The sequence below is a fragment of the Lissotriton helveticus genome, chromosome 3_1 (genome assembly GCF_964261635.1).
Source record: "Lissotriton helveticus chromosome 3_1, aLisHel1.1, whole genome shotgun sequence".
Classification (NCBI taxonomy): Eukaryota; Metazoa; Chordata; class Amphibia; order Caudata; family Salamandridae; genus Lissotriton; species Lissotriton helveticus.
The window spans coordinates 724703217-724725141 of NC_136061.1; the positions used below are offsets into that span (position 1 = coordinate 724703217).

General features: G+C 44.3%; 1 protein-coding gene across 2 annotated transcripts in view; it reads left to right on the forward strand.

Moving 5' to 3' along the window:
• Window positions 1-21925, forward strand: part of SPON1 (spondin 1) — a 1249069-nt gene that overhangs the window by 152602 nt on the left and 1074542 nt on the right. For both annotated transcript variants that reach the window (XM_078680877.1, XM_078680876.1), the window contains exon 2: window positions 13509-13615. In XM_078680877.1, the coding sequence (XP_078537003.1) occupies window positions 13509-13615 (107 nt within the window). The remainder of the gene's footprint in view (window positions 1-13508; window positions 13616-21925) is intronic.

Sequence of the window (21925 nt, forward strand, 5' to 3'; positions counted from 1 at the left end):
GCAGACATCAAAGCACAGGTAAGAAGTAATCTTGCCAGATTGGTCTGAATAAAAGAAACCAGGTTGAACTCGGATCTCTTAGCCGGGCCAATCCGAGCACTTTAGTGATTCAGTCTCGGTAGCGTATTGCTAAGATCGTTTCTTCCATTGTAGCTGGAGTTTTGTCTGTGGCTAGGCTTGCCGTATCAGAGCAGAAGGATCAAAAATAAAATTCCTGCAACGAGTCCCAAAAGAAGAGGCAGGCCGCCGAAAAATGAATGGACAAAATTCGGGAAAATGCCCAGAATTGTTTCAAAGGGTGCTAACAGCCCCGAAAAAATTGTCTTAAATACATGTGCGATGCCACTGGTATCAGACATGTTTAAGATTTGACCTAACATTTCTACGAAATGCAGGGGGCAATTTGTTGATAATAGGGAATGTATCTCTGCTGCTGTCATTGCAACTTGCAGATCATACGTCTCTTTGGACAAGGTCCAAGGCACAGTTGTCTGTAAAAGAATGGACTTCATTCTGCTTAAAGTATCAATTCGAATAGAAGAGATATTCAAAGAAGGCCATAGTGCCGCCTCCATGTCTGGATTGCTGTTTGGATACAATACTTGCATACAGCAAGTGACCATGGAACTAACGCTCACGAGATAGGCTTTTCCTGGCACCATGCCCCATGCCCACCTGGCCCGCCCCTCCTCCCTGCTACCGCCTCCCAGCTGCTGCCCCTCCCACCCACGAACAGAGTGCTCCCTACCTCCTCTGACGCGCTGTGATCACCTGGACCTCATCCAGCACGGTCGCTCCCCCCATGCTCCCTGATCCCAGCTCCTGTTGACGATCTGGCCGGCTGTTGGTACCGCTTCGAGACTACAGAGCTGTAACTGCTTATTTATTTAATTCCGCCTCGCGCTGCATTTATTTATTTAATTCCGCCTCGCGCTGCATTTATTTAATTAATTCAGCCTCGCGCTGCATTTATTTAATTAATTCAGCCTCGCGCTGTGTTTGTTTAACAAATTTAGCCTTTAGCCCCCGGTGCCCTTTGACCCTCCATCTTGTTGTGTGTCCCCTGGCCCGCCCCTCCTCCCTGCTACCGCCTCCCAGCTGCTGCCCCTCCCACCCACGAACAGAGTGCTCCCTACCTCCTCTGACGCGCTGTGATCACCTGGACCTCATCCAGCACGGTCGCTCCCCCCATGCTCCCTGATCCCAGCTCCTGTTGACGATCTGGCCGGCTGTTGGTACCGCTTCGAGACTACAGAGCTGTAACTGCTTATTTATTTAATTCCGCCTCGCGCTGCATTTATTTATTTAATTCCGCCTCGCGCTGCATTTATTTAATTAATTCAGCCTCGCGCTGCATTTATTTAATTAATTCAGCCTCGCGCTGTGTTTGTTTAACAAATTTAGCCTTTAGCCCCCGGTGCCCTTTGACCCTCCATCTTGTTGTGTGTCCCCTGGCCCGCCCCTCCTCCCTGCTACCGCCTCCCAGCTGCTGCCCCTCCCACGCTCCGCCCCATCCCCTCTCCATTTATGGACAGATGCACCCACGCGCAGCGGCCACGCGCTTCGGCCGCGCCGAAGGTGCGCCAAAGGTAAGCCCGTCTACGCCCGTCCGCGCCAAGTCCGCGCCCAGCGCCAGACCCCCTGCCCCTCACGTCTCCCAGCCTTCCCGCATTACCTACGATGCCGCCTCCCTCCTAGCCCTTAACCCCGGTCGCGCCCCCAACTGCGTCCAAGCCGCTCCTGGACGCACCCATGGACCTTTCTCTTGCTACTCCTGCAAATTCATCGGCACCGACAACATCTCCGCTACGACCACACCACAGATTCCCGACCCCAACCACCTACAATGCATCCTTCTCAACACCCGATCGGTCCACAGGCACGCCATTGACCTATGGAATCTACTAGACACCATATCTCCAGACATCGCCTTCCTTACGGAAACATGGATGAACGCTTCCTCCGCACCAGACATCACCATTGCCTTACCTGAAGACTATAAGATTACTCGCAAAGACCGTACCAGCCACACAGGAGGAGGACTCGCTATCGTCCATAAGAAATCAATCCGCATCTCAACCAGCTCCGACGCCAACCTCGCTAACTACGAACACCTTCATTTCCAGATCCACATCGACCCCAAGACCACACTCAGAGGCACTCTCCTCTACAGACCACCAGGACCCCGCGCAAAATTCAGTGAAGACATCACGGACTTCATCACTCCACACGCGCTCCCCTCCAAAGAATACATCCTTCTGGGAGACCTCAACTTTCACCTTGAAAGGATCAACGACCGCAACACCGCCACCCTCGTGGACAACCTCGGCAACCTCGGACTTAAACAACTAGTCACTTCCCCCACCCACATCGCAGGTCACACACTCGACCCCATCTTCACATCCAGCAATCATGTCTCCTTCAGCCACACCACGGACCTCCTCTGGACTGACCACAGCTGCGTTCACTTCACCTACAACAAACCAAAACCCAACATCCACCTCCAACCTACCCTGCAAAGAAACTGGAACAAAATCACCACGGACCAAATCTCCGCATCGCTCCTTCGAAACTCCCCAGCCCTCTCTTCTAACGCCAACGAAGCCGCCGCCAACCTCACCCAATGGTTATCCAACACCGCCGACACCTTAGCACCACTGAAAAAACGTCAAAGCAAACCTGGCAGAAAGAAGGCCTCATGGTTCAACGATGATCTTAAGAAATCCAAGAAACTCTGCCGCTCCCTTGAAAAGGCCTGGAAAAAAGACCCATCCACCAGCACCAAGGACGCCTTCAAAAGCGCCACCCACACTCACCACCAACTGATCCGAAAAGCCAAGAAAATAGCATTCAAGGATCGACTTGACAACAACGCCCACAACAGCAAGGAACTTTTCAACATCATCAAGGAATTTTCCAACCCCTCGGCCAACTCCAACGACATCACCCCCTCTCAAGCCCTCTGCGACTCCCTAGCCTCATTCTTCCACAACAAAATTGCAGACATCCACAACAGCTTTGACAACCAACCCACCCTACCATCTGCTGACCATCTTCCCCCCGTAAACACCCTTAACGCCTGGAACCCAATCTCCACTGAGGAAACCATCCGCCTGATGAATTCCATCCATTCTGGATCCCCCACAGACCCATGCCCTCACCACATCTTTAACAAAGCAGACTCCGCCATAGCACCGCACCTCCGAGACGTCATCAACTGCTCCTTCAACTCCGCTACCTTCCCAGAAGACTGGAAACACGCTGAACTCACCGCCCTTCTGAAAAAACCAACAGCGGACCCCACCGAACTCAAAAACTACCGCCCCATCTCGCTTCTTCCTTTCCCGGCCAAAGTCATCGAGAAAGCCGTCAACAACCAGCTCGCCGCCTTCCTCGAAGCCAACAAATCCCTCGACCCCTCACAATCTGGCTTCCGAGCAAAACACAGCACTGAGACCGCCCTCATCGCAGCAACAGACGACATTCGAACTCTACTGGACAATGGAGACACAGTCGCCCTCATCCTCCTCGACCTCTCTGCAGCATTCGACACAGTCTGCCACAGCACCCTTCTACAATGCCTCAATAACATCGGAATCCAAGGAAAAGCACTTGAATGGATCACCTCGTTCCTCACCGGAAGAACCCAGAGAGTCCGCCTTCCTCCATTCAAGTCCGAGGCCTCTGAAGTCATCTGCGGCGTACCTCAAGGATCCTCACTCAGTCCCACCCTCTTTAACGTATACATGAGCCCCCTCGCGGCCATCGCCCGCCAACACAACCTCAACATCATCTCTTACGCGGATGACACTCAACTGCTCCTTTCTCTCACCAAGGACCCCAGCACCGCCAAAACTAACCTACACGAAGGAATGAAAGAAGTCGCCGAATGGATGAAACAAAGCCGTCTGAAACTGAACTCAGACAAAACAGAAGTCCTCATCTTAGGTACATCCCCCTCTGCCTGGGACGACTCCTGGTGGCCGGAAGCCCTCGGAAAAGCACCCATCCCGACAGACCACGCACGGAACCTAGGCGTCATCCTGGATTCTTCACTCTCAATGAACAGACAAGTCAGCGCCGTATCCTCTTCCTGCTTCAACATTCTTCGCATGCTCAGAAAAACATTTCGCTGGATCCCCTCCGAAACAAGGGAAACAGTCACCCATGCTCTGGTCACGAGCAGACTGGACTACGGAAACACCCTCTACGCAGGTACCACCGCTAAACTCCAGAAGAAACTCCAACGAATCCAAAACACCTCAGCCAGGCTCATATTAGACATCCCACGCAACGAACACATCTCTGGTCACCTTAAAGACCTCCACTGGCTACCCGTCAATAAGAGGATCACTTTCCGACTGCTTACCCACGCACACAAATCACTCTACGACATCGGACCAGATTGCCTCAACTCTCGAATGTCCTTCTACACCCCCTCCCGCCAACTACGTTCTTCCAGCCAAGCCTTCGCCACTGTACCTCGCATCAACAAGACCACCATGGGAGGCAGATCCTTTTCATACCTGGCTGCTAAAACATGGAACTCACTCCCCGCTTACCTTCGCCTCACCCAGAACCACCTAGCGTTCAGAAAGCAGCTTAAAACGTGGATATTTGACAAATAATCCTCCCCCCCTTCCTAAGCGCCTTGAAACCCTCTGGGTATGTAGTGCGCTATACAAATTTTATGACTTGACTTGACTTGACATGCCACAACAGCTGTGGTCACTTATTAGCACATAACTGCCGTTGGAAAGCTGTCTAAAAAATGGCTCTATTCGTGTTGCAGGAGTGCCGTGCAGGTGACATGAAAGGTTATTTGAAGACCCTTCGCAGGTTCCATGCAAGTTAATACCTTGACACAGGAGTGTACCGCTTAGTGATTTTTTACAATTGTTACCACTAAGGAATACCTCTTTTTTCCCTTCACTATAACATTTGTGTGTATAAGGTAAATTCCATGTTGACTTGATGTATCCTTTACCCAACCTTTCATACCGGCCTGCTGGTCTATATTTTTGGCAATTCTTAAACTGGAAAGTTGTTGGGATTGTAATCCTTCCATGTATTATCCATTCAATGACAGGTCTCTCTGACATTGTCAATGGTAATCTCTCAAGTTTTTCAATGCTCAGAATCGTATAGTCTGCTCCTTTTTGTGCCAAACTGATTTGTTTATCAGTAAGGTTAAAGATAGAGAATAATTAAGTTGTTTTGATTAAATGCCATGGCATGTAGCCTGAACACAGGTTTTGCAACGTCCAGCCTAGCTGTACAATAGAACGTAATTGGGACTGGCCATGTTGTAACATTAGCAAGTCCTGCTCTATTATATCAATAGCAGATGATACAATACTGTCCAGTGAATATATTCTGGAGGACAGAGTCGTTAACCCATTGTCCACAACAGAAAGTGATTTTTCTAAATTTATACGATCAATTTCTCGTATTTTTTCTGCTGTTTCAATTTGTGTTACTTTCCAAGCTTCGTTGTAAGCAGCGTATATACCGGCGTATATGAAACATTTTTGACGCTGTTTGCGTGGTCCCATTATGAAATCACGCAAGTCAGCACCGTCTTTAAGTAAAGTCAAGTGTTGCTTAATTTCAGCCAGTGTGGATTTCTGTAGCCATTCGAGGCAGAGTTTCCCTACACTGTATGTTGTAACTATCCCTGGATGTTGTCTCTGGGAGTATCTAGGGTCTGGCCTGGTCTGTTTAAACCCCTGAGTTTTGTTTAGGAATCTATCTTGACAGTTATTTGTGTCTGTGGGCCAGATCAACCATTTTTTCCAATCAGGATTTGTTCTTCTTTGGTGTAAAATATGAAATATGTCTTTCTCCACATCTGTAGTGCTATTACTATCAGGCATGGGCTTCGGAATAGACGGTTTGTTTAAATCTTTTATCTTGCCTAAACCAAGACAGGTTGTTTGCTGAATTGTGTCATTCAAGAATATTATCTGTGCCTGGGATCATGCAGGCTCTAGACCTTGTACCTGCCAGTCTTTTGAACCCCAGATGGTTTTTGTTTCAATGTTGTTTTTCCAAAATTCAAAACCAAATGTAGACATTTTGTCATAAAATTTTTCAGAATAAATCAATCTAGTATTTGTCAACATTGTTTTCATTCCTGTCTTATTTAACATTCTAAAATAAAACGTTTCTGCATCACTTGTGTTAAACCCTGAGAAGTATCTGAATTTCTCATAAAATGTTTTTGAACTGCCTTTTGGCGGTGTTGGACAGTGTTCCCATTGATTATAATTTAAAACATTTCTAGGTTGAGCAGATTTATGCAAATAGCGATGACCATAATGATTATAACAGTACATTTCTTCATAATTTGATGAACCCTGCAAATAATCATGTTCTGTGAATTTGGCTGACATTACTAAATCTGACATCATATTATTAATATTTTCAAAGTCCCAATCATCAGAGAAAGTACTTGGTGTCACAAAGTCACTTAAGGAAACCTTGAACTGGTGTAGATATTTCAAGAGCTCAATCGGGCCAAAAATTTCATAATCAGTTTTGTCCCACGCTACACCACCGGGTATTGGATTGGCTGTGATGTTCCCTGATGATAGTTCTCTTTTCTCGATGTGAGAGGATGTGTGAGGCTTTAGGACCAAGTTGATGTTCTGACTTGCTGTGTCCATTGTACTGTATTTCCCGTCAATAAATCTACCCAAACATAAAACCATGATGAGCCAAAGCAGGAGGAAAAGTACACCTAACATAATCCAAAATTCAATCCATGGTGAAATCAGATAAGTTTCTTTTAATTGGTGAAAAAGTTCAGTCAATTTTTCCTTGAAAGTTTTTGTTGCTGGCGTTTCTTCATGCTCACTTGGATCTTCCGAAAAGTCATCGAAATTGATGAAGTAGCCAGATGCAGTTCTGTCAATTGTTGGAATTGCTTCCGGATTTTCATTTGCTTCTTGATTTTTCTTTGTTTCATTAGCACAGTCTGAGGCTACATCGTTGTAGACATGTGTTTCTTGACGAACTGTTGCAATTTGGGTTTCAAGAGGCACAAGTGCCATTGCTTTGTTGCATAGTCCTTTTTTTATTCACTGCAGGTTTATCAAATGTGATTAGTCTTTCAGTTTGAACCTCTTGGATTATAGCAAGATTTGGTCTTCTGCTATTTCTTGGGAGTCCACTGGGCCTACTACTTATTATTGGCCACATGATTGTGGGGTTTTACCAGGTCGATGGATACAACTCGGTTCTCCTTTTTACCAGCAAGGGGCGGTAGTACAACTGATCTTGATCCGCTGACAGCTAAGACAGGTACTGCTTTTCTGTAAGAAGGCCCAAATTCCTTCTTCACCGCGATCTTCTCTCTGACTAGATCCCCAATCTTTGGAATCCAGACAGGTCTTGCTGGGACAGGTGGTTTATCTTCAGTGGCTGTTGGCTTTAACTTTATATTACTCAGACTTCTTCTTGTTTCATTTAAGTCCTGTAAAACAGCCAAACGATCTTTGATATCAAAGTCTTTTTCTTCTACCACTGAAGTCTGACAATCTAGATCCTGGATGTGCATTCTAGTGACAAACAATTGTTCGTATGGAGTGAGACCTTTTAGAGAATTTCTTGACAGATTGTTAAGACTACGTTGGACACTTGTTAAATGTTTGACCCACCCATCACCCGAACCTAATACCCTCGCCGTTATAGATTGCTTTATGTCCCGGTTTTTTCTTTCCACTACCGCATTTCCCTCAGGATGGAAGGGAGAAGAGTACCGCAATGCAATGCCCATGCAAGTCATGGCCTCTTTGTAAGCTCGAAAGCTAAACGCAGGACCCTGATCAGAATGTAGCATGCCAATTGCGTATGTGCCGATAAAGACTCGCAAATCTTTTATAACAGTTCTGGCGTCAGCCGAGCGCTGGGGCCACATCCAAATGAATCTCGTACAGGAATCCACTGCGAGCATGATATTTTTATAGTTGTCATCCCTTTGTAAGGGACCACAGTGGTCCAGGTAAACAATGGTTTGTCTGAGATTAGAAGGGGCGTCTGTGCTGGTCGTTTCACTGTTGATACTTTCATTCTTTTGCATATTTCACATTCTAGAACATAGTTTCTAGTCTGTTTCCTCATTCGTGGCCACCAATATCTCTGTTTTAATAATGATACTGTGGCGGAAACACCAGCATGTGCAGAAGCGAGCTCTTCGTGTACCGCTAAAATTAGTCCTAACCTGTGTTCCATGTTTGGAATGACCCTATCCCCCACTCCAGGGATTCGAGCAAAAGGAACATTATTCGCATCAGTTATGTATGAGTACTTTACTGGAAAGCCTTTCGGGAGTGATTTTCTATCATCTTTTACTGAAGCACTGACAGCTTGCATTATTTCGCTGTCTATTTTTGTTTTTGACCGGGTGATAGCAGCTACGGAAGCCGTTTGCACAGCTGCCTTCGCGGCCTCATCAGCCAATGAATTCCCCGCAACGTGAACACCATCACGTTGATGACTCAGTGTATGTATCACGTGAGTCTTTTGTAGTTCTTTCTGTAAAATAACTACTTGTTCCCAAAGCGTTTTATGCTTGATTGTGCCACCTTTCGCATCTTTGAAGCCATTTTTAACCCAGTTCTGCAAGAATTCATTATAAGACTGAACGCAGTAATATGAATCGCACACTATTAGTGTGGGGACTTTGCGATCGGTATTTTCAAGCGCCATCTTAAATGCTAGTAGTTCAGCTCGCTGAGCTGTACAATCTCCTAGAGATTGGGTTTTAGTGACCAGTGGTCTAAATTTTCCTTCGTGCCAACGACCTTTAACAATCGCGCACGCAGCACTGTAAGCTTGTTTACCCCCAACTGCGTGTTGCGCTGATCCGTCTGTATATATTATACAGCCGTAATGTTCCAGAGGCAGGATTTTGGTCGGCAGAGGACATTCATATTCATATTGGAGAAATTCTTGTGTTTTTAAATTAGGATCAAATTCGTGTATTACGTCTGTTGCAGCAAGAGAATTAACCCATTGTATCCATCTCGGATGTAGTGCTTTAGCATTTGGAATGCTTGCTTTTGTTACTGCTTCTAGGGCTGGTACTGGTGTAACGATTATTATTCATTTACCTTGTGCTAGGGCTCTTTTTTTTGCTACAGCAGTTTGAATCGCAGTTAGAATTTTTTCAGTAGAACTGAATTTCATTTCAGCTTGTGTGTACAAATGTGATTTGTAAGCTATTGGTACTGTTTCTCCCTCATTAGAGGTTAGGTACGTGAATCCGCATCTTCCTGGGATGACTCGGATTACAAGGTTGCTTATGTTTTCGCGTGTTTGCAGTTTTGTTTTAGTTAACATGTCTGTTTGTAATGATCTTAAAATTTCTGTGTGTGTCTGAGTCCAATTGATTGGTTTGAAATCAGGTTTTATTAATTCATAGAGAGGTTTAACCCTCTCTGCATAATTTAGAATGTATGTTCTTCTGAAATTCAGGAATCCTAGTATTGATTGTAAATTCTTCAGCGTTTTTGGAGCTTGGAGTACAGCACACTTCTCTAAGAAATTGTCTGCTAGGCTTTTGCCTTCACTTGATAGTTCATATCCTAAAAACAGGACAGTTAGATGAGCAATTCGTGACTTTTTAAAGTTGAATTTATACCCTTTAGCTGCGAACCCAAGTATTATGGTGTTCACTCTTTTCAAGTGAGTCTCCAGGTCATCATCTGTAAGATAGATGTCATCGACATATGATAATGCCTCCTCATCATATTTTTGTAGTAACTCTGTTACCCTTGCTGAGAATAATCCTGGGCTATTCTTGAACCCCTGTGGGAGTCGACAGAATTGTTTTTGCGACCCCATTATTGAGAAAGCAGTCAAATACCTGCTTTCAGGTGCAATGTTTTGACAAAAGAATCCATTAGAGATATCTAATGTCGTTTTATACTTTTTATGCACGATGTTATTCATTAGTGCTGCACTGTGTGAGTCTTGTACTGCAAATGTTTTACAGCAGGAGTTTAGGTGTCTGTAGTCCAAAACTAGACGATATGAATCATCTGGCTTGGAGACAGGAAACAAAGGATTGTTCATTTGTGAGGTGCATGTTTCAATCACCCCCTGATATTCAAGTTGATCTAAGATCTCCCTGACTTGCTTTTTAGCTTCTTGTTTAACTGGGTACTGCCTTTGTGCAGTGGGTTGATTTTTTTTAACTGGATTTTGTGAGGAGGAGAATCCTCATCCCCTCCTACATGATTTTTATATAATGCAGGATCTTGGGTTACTGCCCATTTTCTAGCAAATGTGTATTTTTTATGAATTGGAATATGATTTGAGAAGGCAGGCATAATCATTTCTTCGCCATGAGGGCACTCCCTGACAAACTCTGGTGGCCAGTCTTTCTCAGCTAACAGAATATCATAGCCTTTAGAAAGGTTATCCCAAAAGAGGCCCCTTACTTTTCTAGTCTTGTCCCCCTCTCTACGTAATGTTATTTTGTATAATTTATGGGGTGTGCTAACTCTGGTATCTGCAGTTTCCACTTGAATATACTCATTTGTGTCCACTGTCTCCAGAAGATTCATCAAGATCTTGCGAGCTATGGTTACTTCTCTCCGTTTTTCAGTTGTGTCCTCAGTATCCTCGGCATGGTTTATTCTAATACTGGCTACCTTCTTCTTTGGAAATTGTAATTTTTTACTTTGATGAGCAGGTTCCTTGTCTTTGGACTTGACGTGCTCTTCCTTGTGTTCTGACCGTCCTCTTCTTTCCGATTTCTGTGAGGAAGTCTGAAAAGATCGAGAGGGACGTGTATCAACATCTTGATATCTATCAGGTTTTCTCAATTTATCCCTATCTCTAAGGTTGTATCTTTTCTCAGAGGGCTCCCTCTGGGGAGACTTGCCACCTCGTTCTGGAAATCTATCTCTCCGTTGAGGAGACCTTCCTCTGGACTGGAATCGTTTTTCTTTGGGAGTGGATTGTTTATTTCCATCCCAACTCTTTTTTGGAGTGTTTAGATTATTTTTAATAAATGTTTTTTCAGGATTTGCAAGTAGTTGGGGTTTTACTGGTTTCCCACCCAAACTATCTCTACCTAGTTATTCATAGGATTTTTCTATGATTCTGGCAAGTTCAAGAGGTTGTTCTGCTATATCTGTTTCTTTCAATTTCTGCAGGTATGTTATATCATCCATTGCCAATTGAACTAATTGTCTGTATGCCTTTGTTAATTCTTTTAGTTTAACTAAAAGTTCTTCACTTGACATTTTTTTAATGTCAGTATCTGGTGTGTAGCTGGCTAGAACCGGCCACGTGGCTCCTGGTCTACCTAGTGCACCTAGCCTGGTGATGTGATTTTGATGTTTTAGGGCGCCATTAAACCAGAGCAGGTGCTCTTGGTAAGTTAGTGGGATTTCAACGTCCTCGAAAGGAGCGTATTCATCCGGAGGTTCCTCTATTTTGTAATAGTGGAATTTGTGTGTCACAGCGTGTGCTGCTGGAAATTGTATCCATGAATAGAATACCTCTGTCTGCCGATATTCATGTGCCTCTACCACAAACATGACTGTACCACCTCGTGATGATACTCCATTTTCTAGTTATAGTTCTTCTTACATTTAACGGAATGATGATAGCATTCGGGTCTTCATCTTGGAGACTTGTGTCATCCGCTATAAGTTGAGCTGCTAAAGCATCTCTTTCTTCGTCACCTTCTGGCATTTTACTGACAGAAAGTTATTTTTGCTTTGCAGAGCAAGTTTCAAGGAAACAGATTAGGTGCACAATATTTTGGAACACTGTATCCTTCAACGATGACTGAACCAAAAATTAATACATAGGAATCTCTTCCTACTAAGTTCCGGCGGATATTAACCTTTTACCCACTCCAGATGTCTATTGGCGTTTTTACGGGAAAGAGGGGTCTGTGTGAAAAAGCACGACTGATTTACTCTAATGTCTTGCGTTAGATCATCGCCTTACCAAACAATGGGCGCCATGTAGTGTAGTTCCTATATTCCCAATAGGCTCTGCGTTTCGGAATAATATAGACAGCAGTGTAGACGTAGGACTGAGGTCATCTAGGTCTCTACTGACTATATTAGACCTAATTAGTTTTGCCAGCTAGCTCAGAGGTCACTAGAAACTTTCTCGAATGTTCAGGAAAGAGTTAACTCTCCTGATTTAGACAAGAAGGGATTAGCTTCTGACAACCGCATAAACATGACAACTTTGCTCCCTCAGAATAAAGAGTGTATCTCTAGAGTCGTGTGAAAACAATAGACAACTATTTCACTCAGTCAATCATGCGTACTTAGTTTCACCAGAGTGCAGAGAAATAGAGAGACGGACGTTTTCAATAAAAGGTGCTATTTATTGAGCAGTCTTCTTTCTCATGCAAGAGGAATGAATTGCCACAATTGCAATACTTATCATGAAGTAAAGTGCGTACAGTAAAAGGAGTGTTATGAAATAATACTGTAAAAGCATTGATATGGTTTCTTAGCCATATGATACTTTAAAATAGATAAAATATATACATACATAAAAACATTGACTAACGTACTGAACTGGTGCTTCTAATATACGCCTACCCCGGTGTACCTGACCTAAGCCTAATACGTGGGAAGGAGTAAGTAAGTTGCAGTTTAAGTTAAGTTGGTTTTTGCCAAGAATCTGAATCAAGAAATCTCTTAAGGGTTTAGTCAGCTCCGTACCTTGGTTCTAGAATGTAGGAGGTCTTGTATCTCTCTCTCAGGACTCGATCTCCCAGCAACCCGCAAGGGTGACTGGAAACACCGGAGCTGGATTTCTCGGCAAGAGAAAAGACAGTGTCTCTCTCAGTGCATCAAGGGAGGGTCGGCTTCCTTCGGCTCTCGCATCAGCTGGGCGTCGGGCAAGTAGATAGCCGCTCTGCTCCAAACCACCGTGTGTTTGCTTAAGGCAACGTTGGTATATTTATACCTGAAAGGTGCCGGGTTTGACGTAAGGTTGGACATAAGACGTCACTAAGAACTAACAGTTCTTTCTGGACTTCAGGAGTTCTTGTGCAAATCAAAACAAAAGCAGGGGGAATTCCTGGGCTGCCGGAGGCTTGGTTTGTTTAAAGAACGCGTTGTACTTTCTAGGAGTCTAGGGGAATAGCCTTGCCGTATTTGGACTGCATGGGCTATTACTAAATATTGATATGATTCTTATGGCTTTATAAGGATACTATTTATTATAACCACATAAGGGCATAAATCGGGAATATCGAATTAGGGTCCTAAATAGAAACACAACAATGCAATCATATGTATCTTTCATACTGACTTAAAAGGTCACCCGAACATTAAACAACGAATATTTGAATTAAAATAAGAACATCGTTATATTAGCTGAGAATGAATTTACCATTCCAGGTGTTGTATTTGTTTTGTTGTGTTATGGGTTTACAATGCAGATTCCTCACTATGATATTAACAATTCGTTTTCATAATGATTGAATGAATAATCGGTTGCTTTTTCTCTCTCCTTAGTTACACTTTCTGCTACCGCTCCCGCATACTTCAGAGGATTCACCCTCATTGCTTTAAAAGAGGGCCGGGAGGGGGAGAAAGAAGATGATCATGCAGGGTCCTTTCAGGTAAGAGGAAGATATTTTATTTGTATTTTCCCCCGAATGTAAAGTGTTAATGGGATTTTGATTAAAAAAGTACACCCACAACAACACTTCTGTTTTTTAGCGTAACGTTAAAACTACCTGTTTATAATGACGATATTTTTCTATGAAGCCTATTTCCTGTCTTCAGCGTTCATCTGTGTCATTGAGTTTCGGCAGGAGGCAGCTCCAGGCTATGTGAGGGCCACATGGGTACCATAAGGATGGCCCAAGAACCACCCCCTCGGCCAGCCTGTCCGAAGTATTTCTATTGTGACTAAGACAGTAGGACAGACAACACGAGGGAGACCAGGAGGGCAGACATACACTACCAGTGTGGTTTGTCTATTGAGCCTTGAAGGGAAGATGTGTAAGGCTTGTCTATCTGTGGATGAAGTCATGGGTGGTAAAAGTGTGGATGCTGAAATCTTGCGTTACTTTTTGGAAAAGTGTTAGAAGAAGAGGAGGCATGCTGACATCTCGCCAGTGCTTAATTTGTAAAAAATAAAACATCACTGCCAGTGCCCTACGCAGGAGGCCACTGCCACTTGCACCACCCACTGCCCCTGCCAGCGCTGCCAAGGAGAGTTACCAACACACTGCTAACCATCACACACTTACAAGTGTATTAATTCAGACTACAGCAACATTTTTTCCTGGATTTCCAATGGTAATGTCATGTCGGTAGCCAGTGTACTTGCAAAACAATTTATTTTAAGTCCTCCTGGCAGATTTCTGAGACCTTCACCTACTTAAGAAAAGTATGTGTAATTAATTATAACTACCCACGTTTTTGAATACATTTGAGACACAGTAGTAATTATGTCCTGAAGCTTTATAGTGTTAATGAGGATCTATTTTTATTTGTTAATTTGTGCATGTATTTACACATGAATCTGTTGCCATAGTTGTCAGATGCAAATTAAAAAAAACCTGATTGATGTTAGAAAGCTCATGCCATACATAATATATCGTTTATACATATTCTTTTAGCTGAAATGCAACCCATCATTTTATTTAAGATCCGATTTTCACAATATATCAAGCTTCTGAATGTGTTTCAGGAAATATTTCTTAAATGAAATTAATGTATGGAGAAAATGTAATTGTGTCACTTAAATACTAGAATTACTTCAGTAGAGGTGGCTAAAGTATGTATTACTTCTACATTGTGTGAAACGATAGGTGTTTTGGTCCTGCACAACTGTTGGGTTACGTTTTCTGTTAATACTCATGGAAACTAGGATGAATTTCTTATGGTGTTGAATAACCAGTGAATATGAAAAAAAAGCTGTCAATGGAAGTATTTTCAAAATCGCTTCAAATTATAGAACTTTAAGACTGATGGATAAACTAAAATATTGAAACCCTTAAAATTAATTCTCTGCAGCATAATAATCTTTTCAAATGTAATTATTTTACAGTGTCCACTGTCACTTTCTAAATGTTTTCTCGGTTTATTGCATCCTGGTCATAGCTCTCAAATGTAGACTCGATCAGTATACTCCACGTTTCATTATATTTTGTTCCTTTTTGTAAATGCACAAGGGCAAACAATTTAATTATATAAAAACATTGACAATGAAGACATCCAATTGAGCTGCGCTCACGACATATTCAAATATCTTTGTGCCAAAATCGAATACACAAATGAAGTAATCAACCAGTGAAACTTGTTGAGAGCCATGTCATCCGATCCAAGTTGTATAGTATTCTGCAGGCATGTATCACTTTCCATTTAGGGAAAGGTGGCATCATCAAATATGATATATGGGATAAAGTACTCCCATCATACATTAAAAGGATATTTCAAGTCTCAGGGGAGGTCTATGACCATATAGAGGAACGAGGCTGAAGGTTGAATTTGTTTATAAGGTCTTGTAACTCAGAGGTGACTTGTAATATCCTTATTATGTACAGCAGTGAGTACATTATTCCCTTCAATACCTTATAATACATGACTACACCTTAACCGTCCCCAGTCCCTTATTCTTTGTGTAGGGCTCTTTCGTGTGAAAGAGATAATAGGATGTTTGTAAACATAAAGAATAAAATTAGACTCTCTAGTGCAAAATTAAAAAGAAAGGGTGTTTAATTAAAAAAGATAGTAAAATCAGTTTAGTACAAGTCAGATTTTTAGAAAGGCTGTAGCTCAAAATGCATGGAAACATGAAGGTATCTTTACTTTGATTGCCTAAATATGGAAAAATACACATCTTGCTATAAATATTTATTTTCTGCTTATCAATGTTAGTCTTTGTTTTCATCTGTTTTTATCCTCTGTGACCTGCATTTCACCTGCATTTCACTAATTGACATTGATTCTATGGGCCTCAAGGCCCATAGGAATCAATGGCAATTACCGAATCGGTAAATACCGATTCGGTAATTACCAAATCATATCGATTCGGTAAAAATTACCGAATAATTTCCTACATCCCATTTACCGAATCTAGAATGCCGAATCGGTAAAATTCGGTATTCTAGAGTCGATAAATAGGATTTACCTACATCGGGCCCTTAGTAATGTCTTCAGATTGTGCAAATGGAGCCTTGCCAAACTGTTGCATATCCGCCCTCAGTAAACTGGAGTCCTTGTTAACCTCTGTATAAGATGAAATGACAGGCCAGGTGGAACTTTTATCAAGTAAAATATAAATTATAATAGATACATTCCACTGAGCTATAGTTTCACACAAAGGAGCTCAGAATGCTGATCTCTTAAAGTACCAGTCTATTACCCAGCCTGCCAAAGACTCCATAAATATCAGTAAGGCCCCTAAGGAGGAGACTGCTACTATGAGCCAACTAGCTCCCATCCATGGCATTGTGCTATATGTCCTCCCCCAGGATCAAACCCATCCAGGTTTCTAGCAAGCAAGCACTATCTCTTCTTTAAAGCAGCTGATTGGAAACCCTCCATCGACCATAAGAAAGTACACTGAATACAATTATCCTAGGAGTTACTCCCTTAGAAGATTTAGCACACAAGGACTGCCAAAGCCATATAAATAAAGCAGCATATTGGTGCAGGAAGAGGCAGGGTGTTCCTTCTAGTTCCTGGTAGACAAAATTGTTATGGCCCACGGGGTTAATTTGGTAGGTCCAGCGACACGCAATTCAAGGGACGACTGTGGTTGTGAAATTCTTATTACTGAATCTGGTCTGGATATTTTCTGCTGTCTTGCTCACAATCCCTAGGCTAGTGTGATTCAAGAAAGCTTTATAGCCATCTGTGGCACTGCAGCCAATGTAATAACAAGCCACCAGCCATCTACTATTCACTTATCGCATTGCTGGTTTAATTCAGAATGTACATTAGTGCTTAAATCTCTCAAGAAAGCTACTAACACAATTCGAAGAAATATAGAGGAAAAGATCAGCACGGAAAATCTATTAACAGGCAACAGAAACAAGGAAAAGGGAAAGGCAAAGTCAAGATAATCCAGGGAAGACCTTCATACGGTAGCCAGCCTGAAAGATAGCAGGTTGTTTTGGACAGTTATAAACTGTCCCTTTTTCTCAGATGGCCCAGCCTGAGGCATAGATTGCTACATTTCAGAACAAGACAAGATCAGGCCATTTTACTGAAATTTTTAACCCTTGTAATTTGATGGCTGAACCCTCTGTAGAACCATCAATTGACCCACTCCTTTTTAATGAGAACGGGCTCAATGATTTTATTAATATAGCAACAGTTGCTAAGGCTATACAGAGTGCAGCAGCAGGAAAGGCTCCTGGCCCCGATGGCATTGGAGTAATTTAGTACTCTGGATGCCATTAGTCACAAATGTACTCAGAGTAGTCGTCAGGTAGGCCCGATTGATTTGTGGTGAGGATCCATCACAGTACCGATATACAAAAAAAGGGGACAGAAAACTCCAGACCTACTTCTGCCCAATTTCATTGTTAGTCTCAACAGCAAAAGTATTGAGGCATGTCATACTGGGAAAACTTGAAAAATGGGCGTAAGCAAACTCTTTTTTTTCCAAGATTCAATATGTCTTTTTATTAGCAGTCCTACAAATACATAATCAAAAAGCTTTTTTACCAAGATCTCCCATTTTAACTACCTAGGTATTTTACTTGAAGCCGGGTTGACCCTCAGGAGACTCAAAAATCAAATAACTCAAAAAATGGGGACACTCTGTGCCTATAAAGGAGATGACTCAACTTTATAAGAGCAAATGCCTTGCCGGTGGAACCTATGGAACAGGTGTGTGGGATTACGAATCTCTGGAAAGCCTAGGACAACTGAGAATAGTTTTCTGTCTAGGCTCTTATCTACCCCCAAATCTATCTCTAGCTTCATTTCACACCTTGAACTGGGTATGGGGTTTTTAGAAGATGTTGTTAAAATGGCTCCACTCTTACTGCGGGTTAAGATATGGAGCATCCGTAAAGCTGGTTTCTCTAGGTGTGTGTTGAAGGACTGTTTAAATTTAAGTAACAATAGCTCCATCCCATTGCTGGCCTATGTTAGGAATACTCTTTCTAACTTAGAATTAAGAACACTTTTTTGATTTGCCAGATAGTGATGGACGACATACCAAAGCCTTAGTAAAGCAAAAATTCCTCTTGTATAGACAGGAAGCTTGAATGGTGCGCGCTTAAGCTATGACTTCAGTTTTGAAATATTTATCAATTTCTAGCACTTCTGGAATGAAGCCCTATTTAAAAGGGATAGTAAATTCAGGACACAGATTTTACTTAACAAGGTTAAGGTTAAACCGAATCAATTTTCTAGTTGCTTTTTCTAGATGGATTCATCCATCTTCCATCAACAAAGGTAGGAAGATGGTTTACAAGAGTTCTCTTAGCATGGACAAGGGGATCAAGTTAGAGTCCACTAGGAAAAATACCATGGGCATGGGCAAGTGGAATGGAGCATTAATCAGGAAAGTTCAATTCTGGTCTCTCACCAGACAGCTCCAAATCATCCAGCAGGAAAGTTCACCACCAAAGGGTGAAAGGCAAGAGGCACATAAAGATAGTCCGGCAGGCAGGCTTGAGGCAGGGAAAGTGAAGTGAAAGTGAAGGTGTAGCCACAAATCACTAGAATTGCTCGGCTGATCCCAAGAGGAAAGTGACCCCCTTCTCCTAATAAAGTCACATTCGATAGTTCAAATTGTTTGTTTGTGACATCAATAGTCACCATACTATGGCCTGATCATCAAGTTCAAGTTTCAAGTTTAGAATTTGTATAGCGCACTACTCACCCAGAGGGTCTCAAGGCACTTGAGGGAGGGAAGGTACTTTACTTATCGAATATCCACGTTTTTAGTTGTTTTCTGAAGGAGAGGTGGTTCTGTGTAAGACGGAGGTGGATGGGGAGAGAATTCCAGGACTTGGCCGCTAAGTAGGAGAAGGATCTTCCCCCCATGGTGGATCTTTGGATGCGAGGAATTGCGGCGAGGGCTTGATTGGACGATCGTAGTTGGCGGCAGGGGGTGTAAAAGGACAGGCGCGTGTTGAGGTATTCGGGTCCTAGGTCGTAGAGGGCTTTGTGTGCGTGGGTGAGGAGACGGAACGTTATTCTCTTGTTGACGGGGAGCCAGTGGAGATCTTTAAGGTGGCCGGAAATGTGAGCTTGGCGGGGGATGTCTAGGATGAGTCTGGCTGATGCGTTTTGGATGCGTTGGAGTTTTTTCTGTATTTTGGCTGTGGTTCCGGCGTAAAGGGTGTTTCCGTAGTCCAGTCGGCTTTTGACCAGTGCATGGGTGACTGTCTTTCTTGTTTTGGTGGGGATCCAACGGAAGATTTTTTTGAGCATACGTAGGATGTTGAAGCATGATGATGAGACGGCGTTGACTTGTCTGGTCATCGAGAGGGAGGAGTCCAGGATGAAGCCCAGGTTACGTGCGTGGTCTGTTGGTATGGGTGCGGATCCCAGGGCCGGTGGCCACCATGAGTCGTCCCAGGCAGAGGGGGATGATCCCAAGATGAGGACCTCCGTTTTGTCCGAGTTCAGTTTTAGACGGCTGTTCTTCATCCATTCGGCTACTTCTTTCATTCCTTCGTGTAGGTTAGTTTTGGCGGTGTTTGGGTCTTTGGTGAGGGAGAGGATCAGCTGGGTGTCGTCTGCGTAGGAGATGATGTTGAGGTTGTGTTGGCGCGCGATGGATGCGAGGGGACTCATGTATACGTTGAAGAGGGTGGGACTGAGTGATGATCCTTGTGGAACGCCGCAGATGACTTCAGTGGCTTCCGATTTGAAAGGGGGGAGGCGGACTCTCTGGGTTCTCCCGGTGAGGAATGAGATGATACAGTCCAATGTTTTTCCTTGTATTCCGACGTTGCTGAGGCGTTGTATAAGGGTGCTATGACAGACTGTGTCGAAGGCTGCGGAGAGGTCAAGTAGGATGAGGGCAGCTGTTTCTCCGTTGTCCAGTAGAGTTCGAATGTCGTCTGTTGCTGCGATGAGGGCGGTCTCGGGGCTGTGTTTGGCTCGGAAGCCAGACTGTGAAGGGTCGAGGGATTTGTTGGATTCGAGGAAGGCGGCGAGCTGACTGTTGACGGCTTTCTCAATGACTTTGGCAGGGAATGGGAGGAGCGAAATGGGGCGGTAGTTTTTAAGTTCAGTGGGGTCTGCTGTGGGTTTCTTCAGGAGGGCGCTGAGTTCGGCATGTTTCCAGCTATCCGGGAAGGTAGCGGAGTTGAGGGAGCAGTTGATGGCGTCTCGGAGATGGGGTGCGATAATGGAGTCTGCTTTGTTGAAAATGTGGTGGGGACATGGGTCGGTTGGCGATCCTGAGTGGATGGAGTTCATCAGGTGGATGGTATCTTCAGTGGTGATTGGGTTCCAGGCGCAAAGGTAGTTGAAGGGGGGTTTTAGTTCGGAGGTGGGTGGGGTGGACTGGTCTTCGGACTGGTCTCCAAAGCTGTTATGTATGTCAGCGATTTTGTTGTGGAAGAACGAGGCTAGAGAGTCGCAGAGGTCTTGGGAGGGAGTGATGTCGTTGGTGCCGGCGGTGGTGTTGGTTCGCTCTTTGACGATGTTGAATAGTTCCTTGCTGTTGTGGGCGTTGTTGTCGAGTCGATCCTTGAATGCTGATTTCTTGGTGGATCGGATCAGTTGGTGGTGTTTGCGGGTGGCGTTCTTGAAGGTAGCTAGGTTGTCAGTGGTTGGGTTTTTTCGCCAGGCTTTCTCGAGGGTGCGACAGATCTTCTTGGATTTCTTAAGGTCATCATTGAACCAGGGGGCTTTTTTGTTACTTTGCTTGATTTGATGGTTTTTCAAGGGTGCTAATTCGTCAGCGCTGTGGGTGATCCATTGTGTGAGGTTGGTGGCTGCTAGGTTTGGGTCCGAGGATTTGGTAGGAGGGTTTTGGTGGAGTGATGTGAAGAGCTGGTCGGTGGTGATTTTGTTCCAGTTTCTGCAGGGAATTGGTTGTGGGTGGTTGTGGGTCATAGTTTTTTTGTAGTTGAAGTGAACGCAGCTGTGGTCTGTCCAATGGAGAGCTGTGGTGTGATTGAAGGAGATGTGCTTGCTGGAGGTGAAGAATGGGTCGAGCGTGTGCCCGGCATAGTGGGTGGGGGTGTCAACAAGTTGTTTGAGTCCGAGATTGGCGAGGTTGTCCAGAAGGGTGGCGGTGTTGCTGCTGTTGTTCTTTTCCAGGTGGAAGTTGAGGTCTCCCAGTAGAATGTAGTCTTGGGAGGGGAGGGCGTGTGGACTGATGAAGTCAGTGATGTCTTCGCTGAATTGTGAGCAGGGTCCTGGTGGCCTGTAGATGAGGGTGCCTCTGAGTGTGGTCTTGGGGTCGGTGTGGATCTGGAAGTGAAGGTGTTCGGCGGCTGCGAGGTTATCGTCGGAACTGGTCGTGATGCGGATGGTTTTCTTATGGACGATGGCGATGCCTCCTCCTGTTTGGTTGGTGCGGTCCTTTCGGATGATCTTGTAGCCGTCCGGGATGGCTATGGCGATGTCGGGTGTTGATGAGGCGTTCATCCAGGTTTCTGTAAGAAAGGCGACGTCCGGCGATCTGGTGTCAAGTAGGTTCCAAAGTTCAATGGCGTGTCTGTGGACCGAGCGGGTGTTGAGTAGGATGCACTTCAGGTGGTTAGTGTCGGAGCTCTGTTTGGAGTTTGTGGATTTGGTGTGGGTCTTGATGCGGTCGAACTTGCAGGAGTGGCAGGTGAAGGGACCATGAGTGTGTCCTGGGGCGGCTTGGTGGCAGACTGGGAGACGGCCAGGGTTGAGTGCAGAGAGGGTTGCGGCGTCGTACGTTATGCAAGTGGAGTGGGTTTTGCGGGGCCAGGGGGTCTGGCGCTGGGCGCGGACGGGCGAAGACGGGC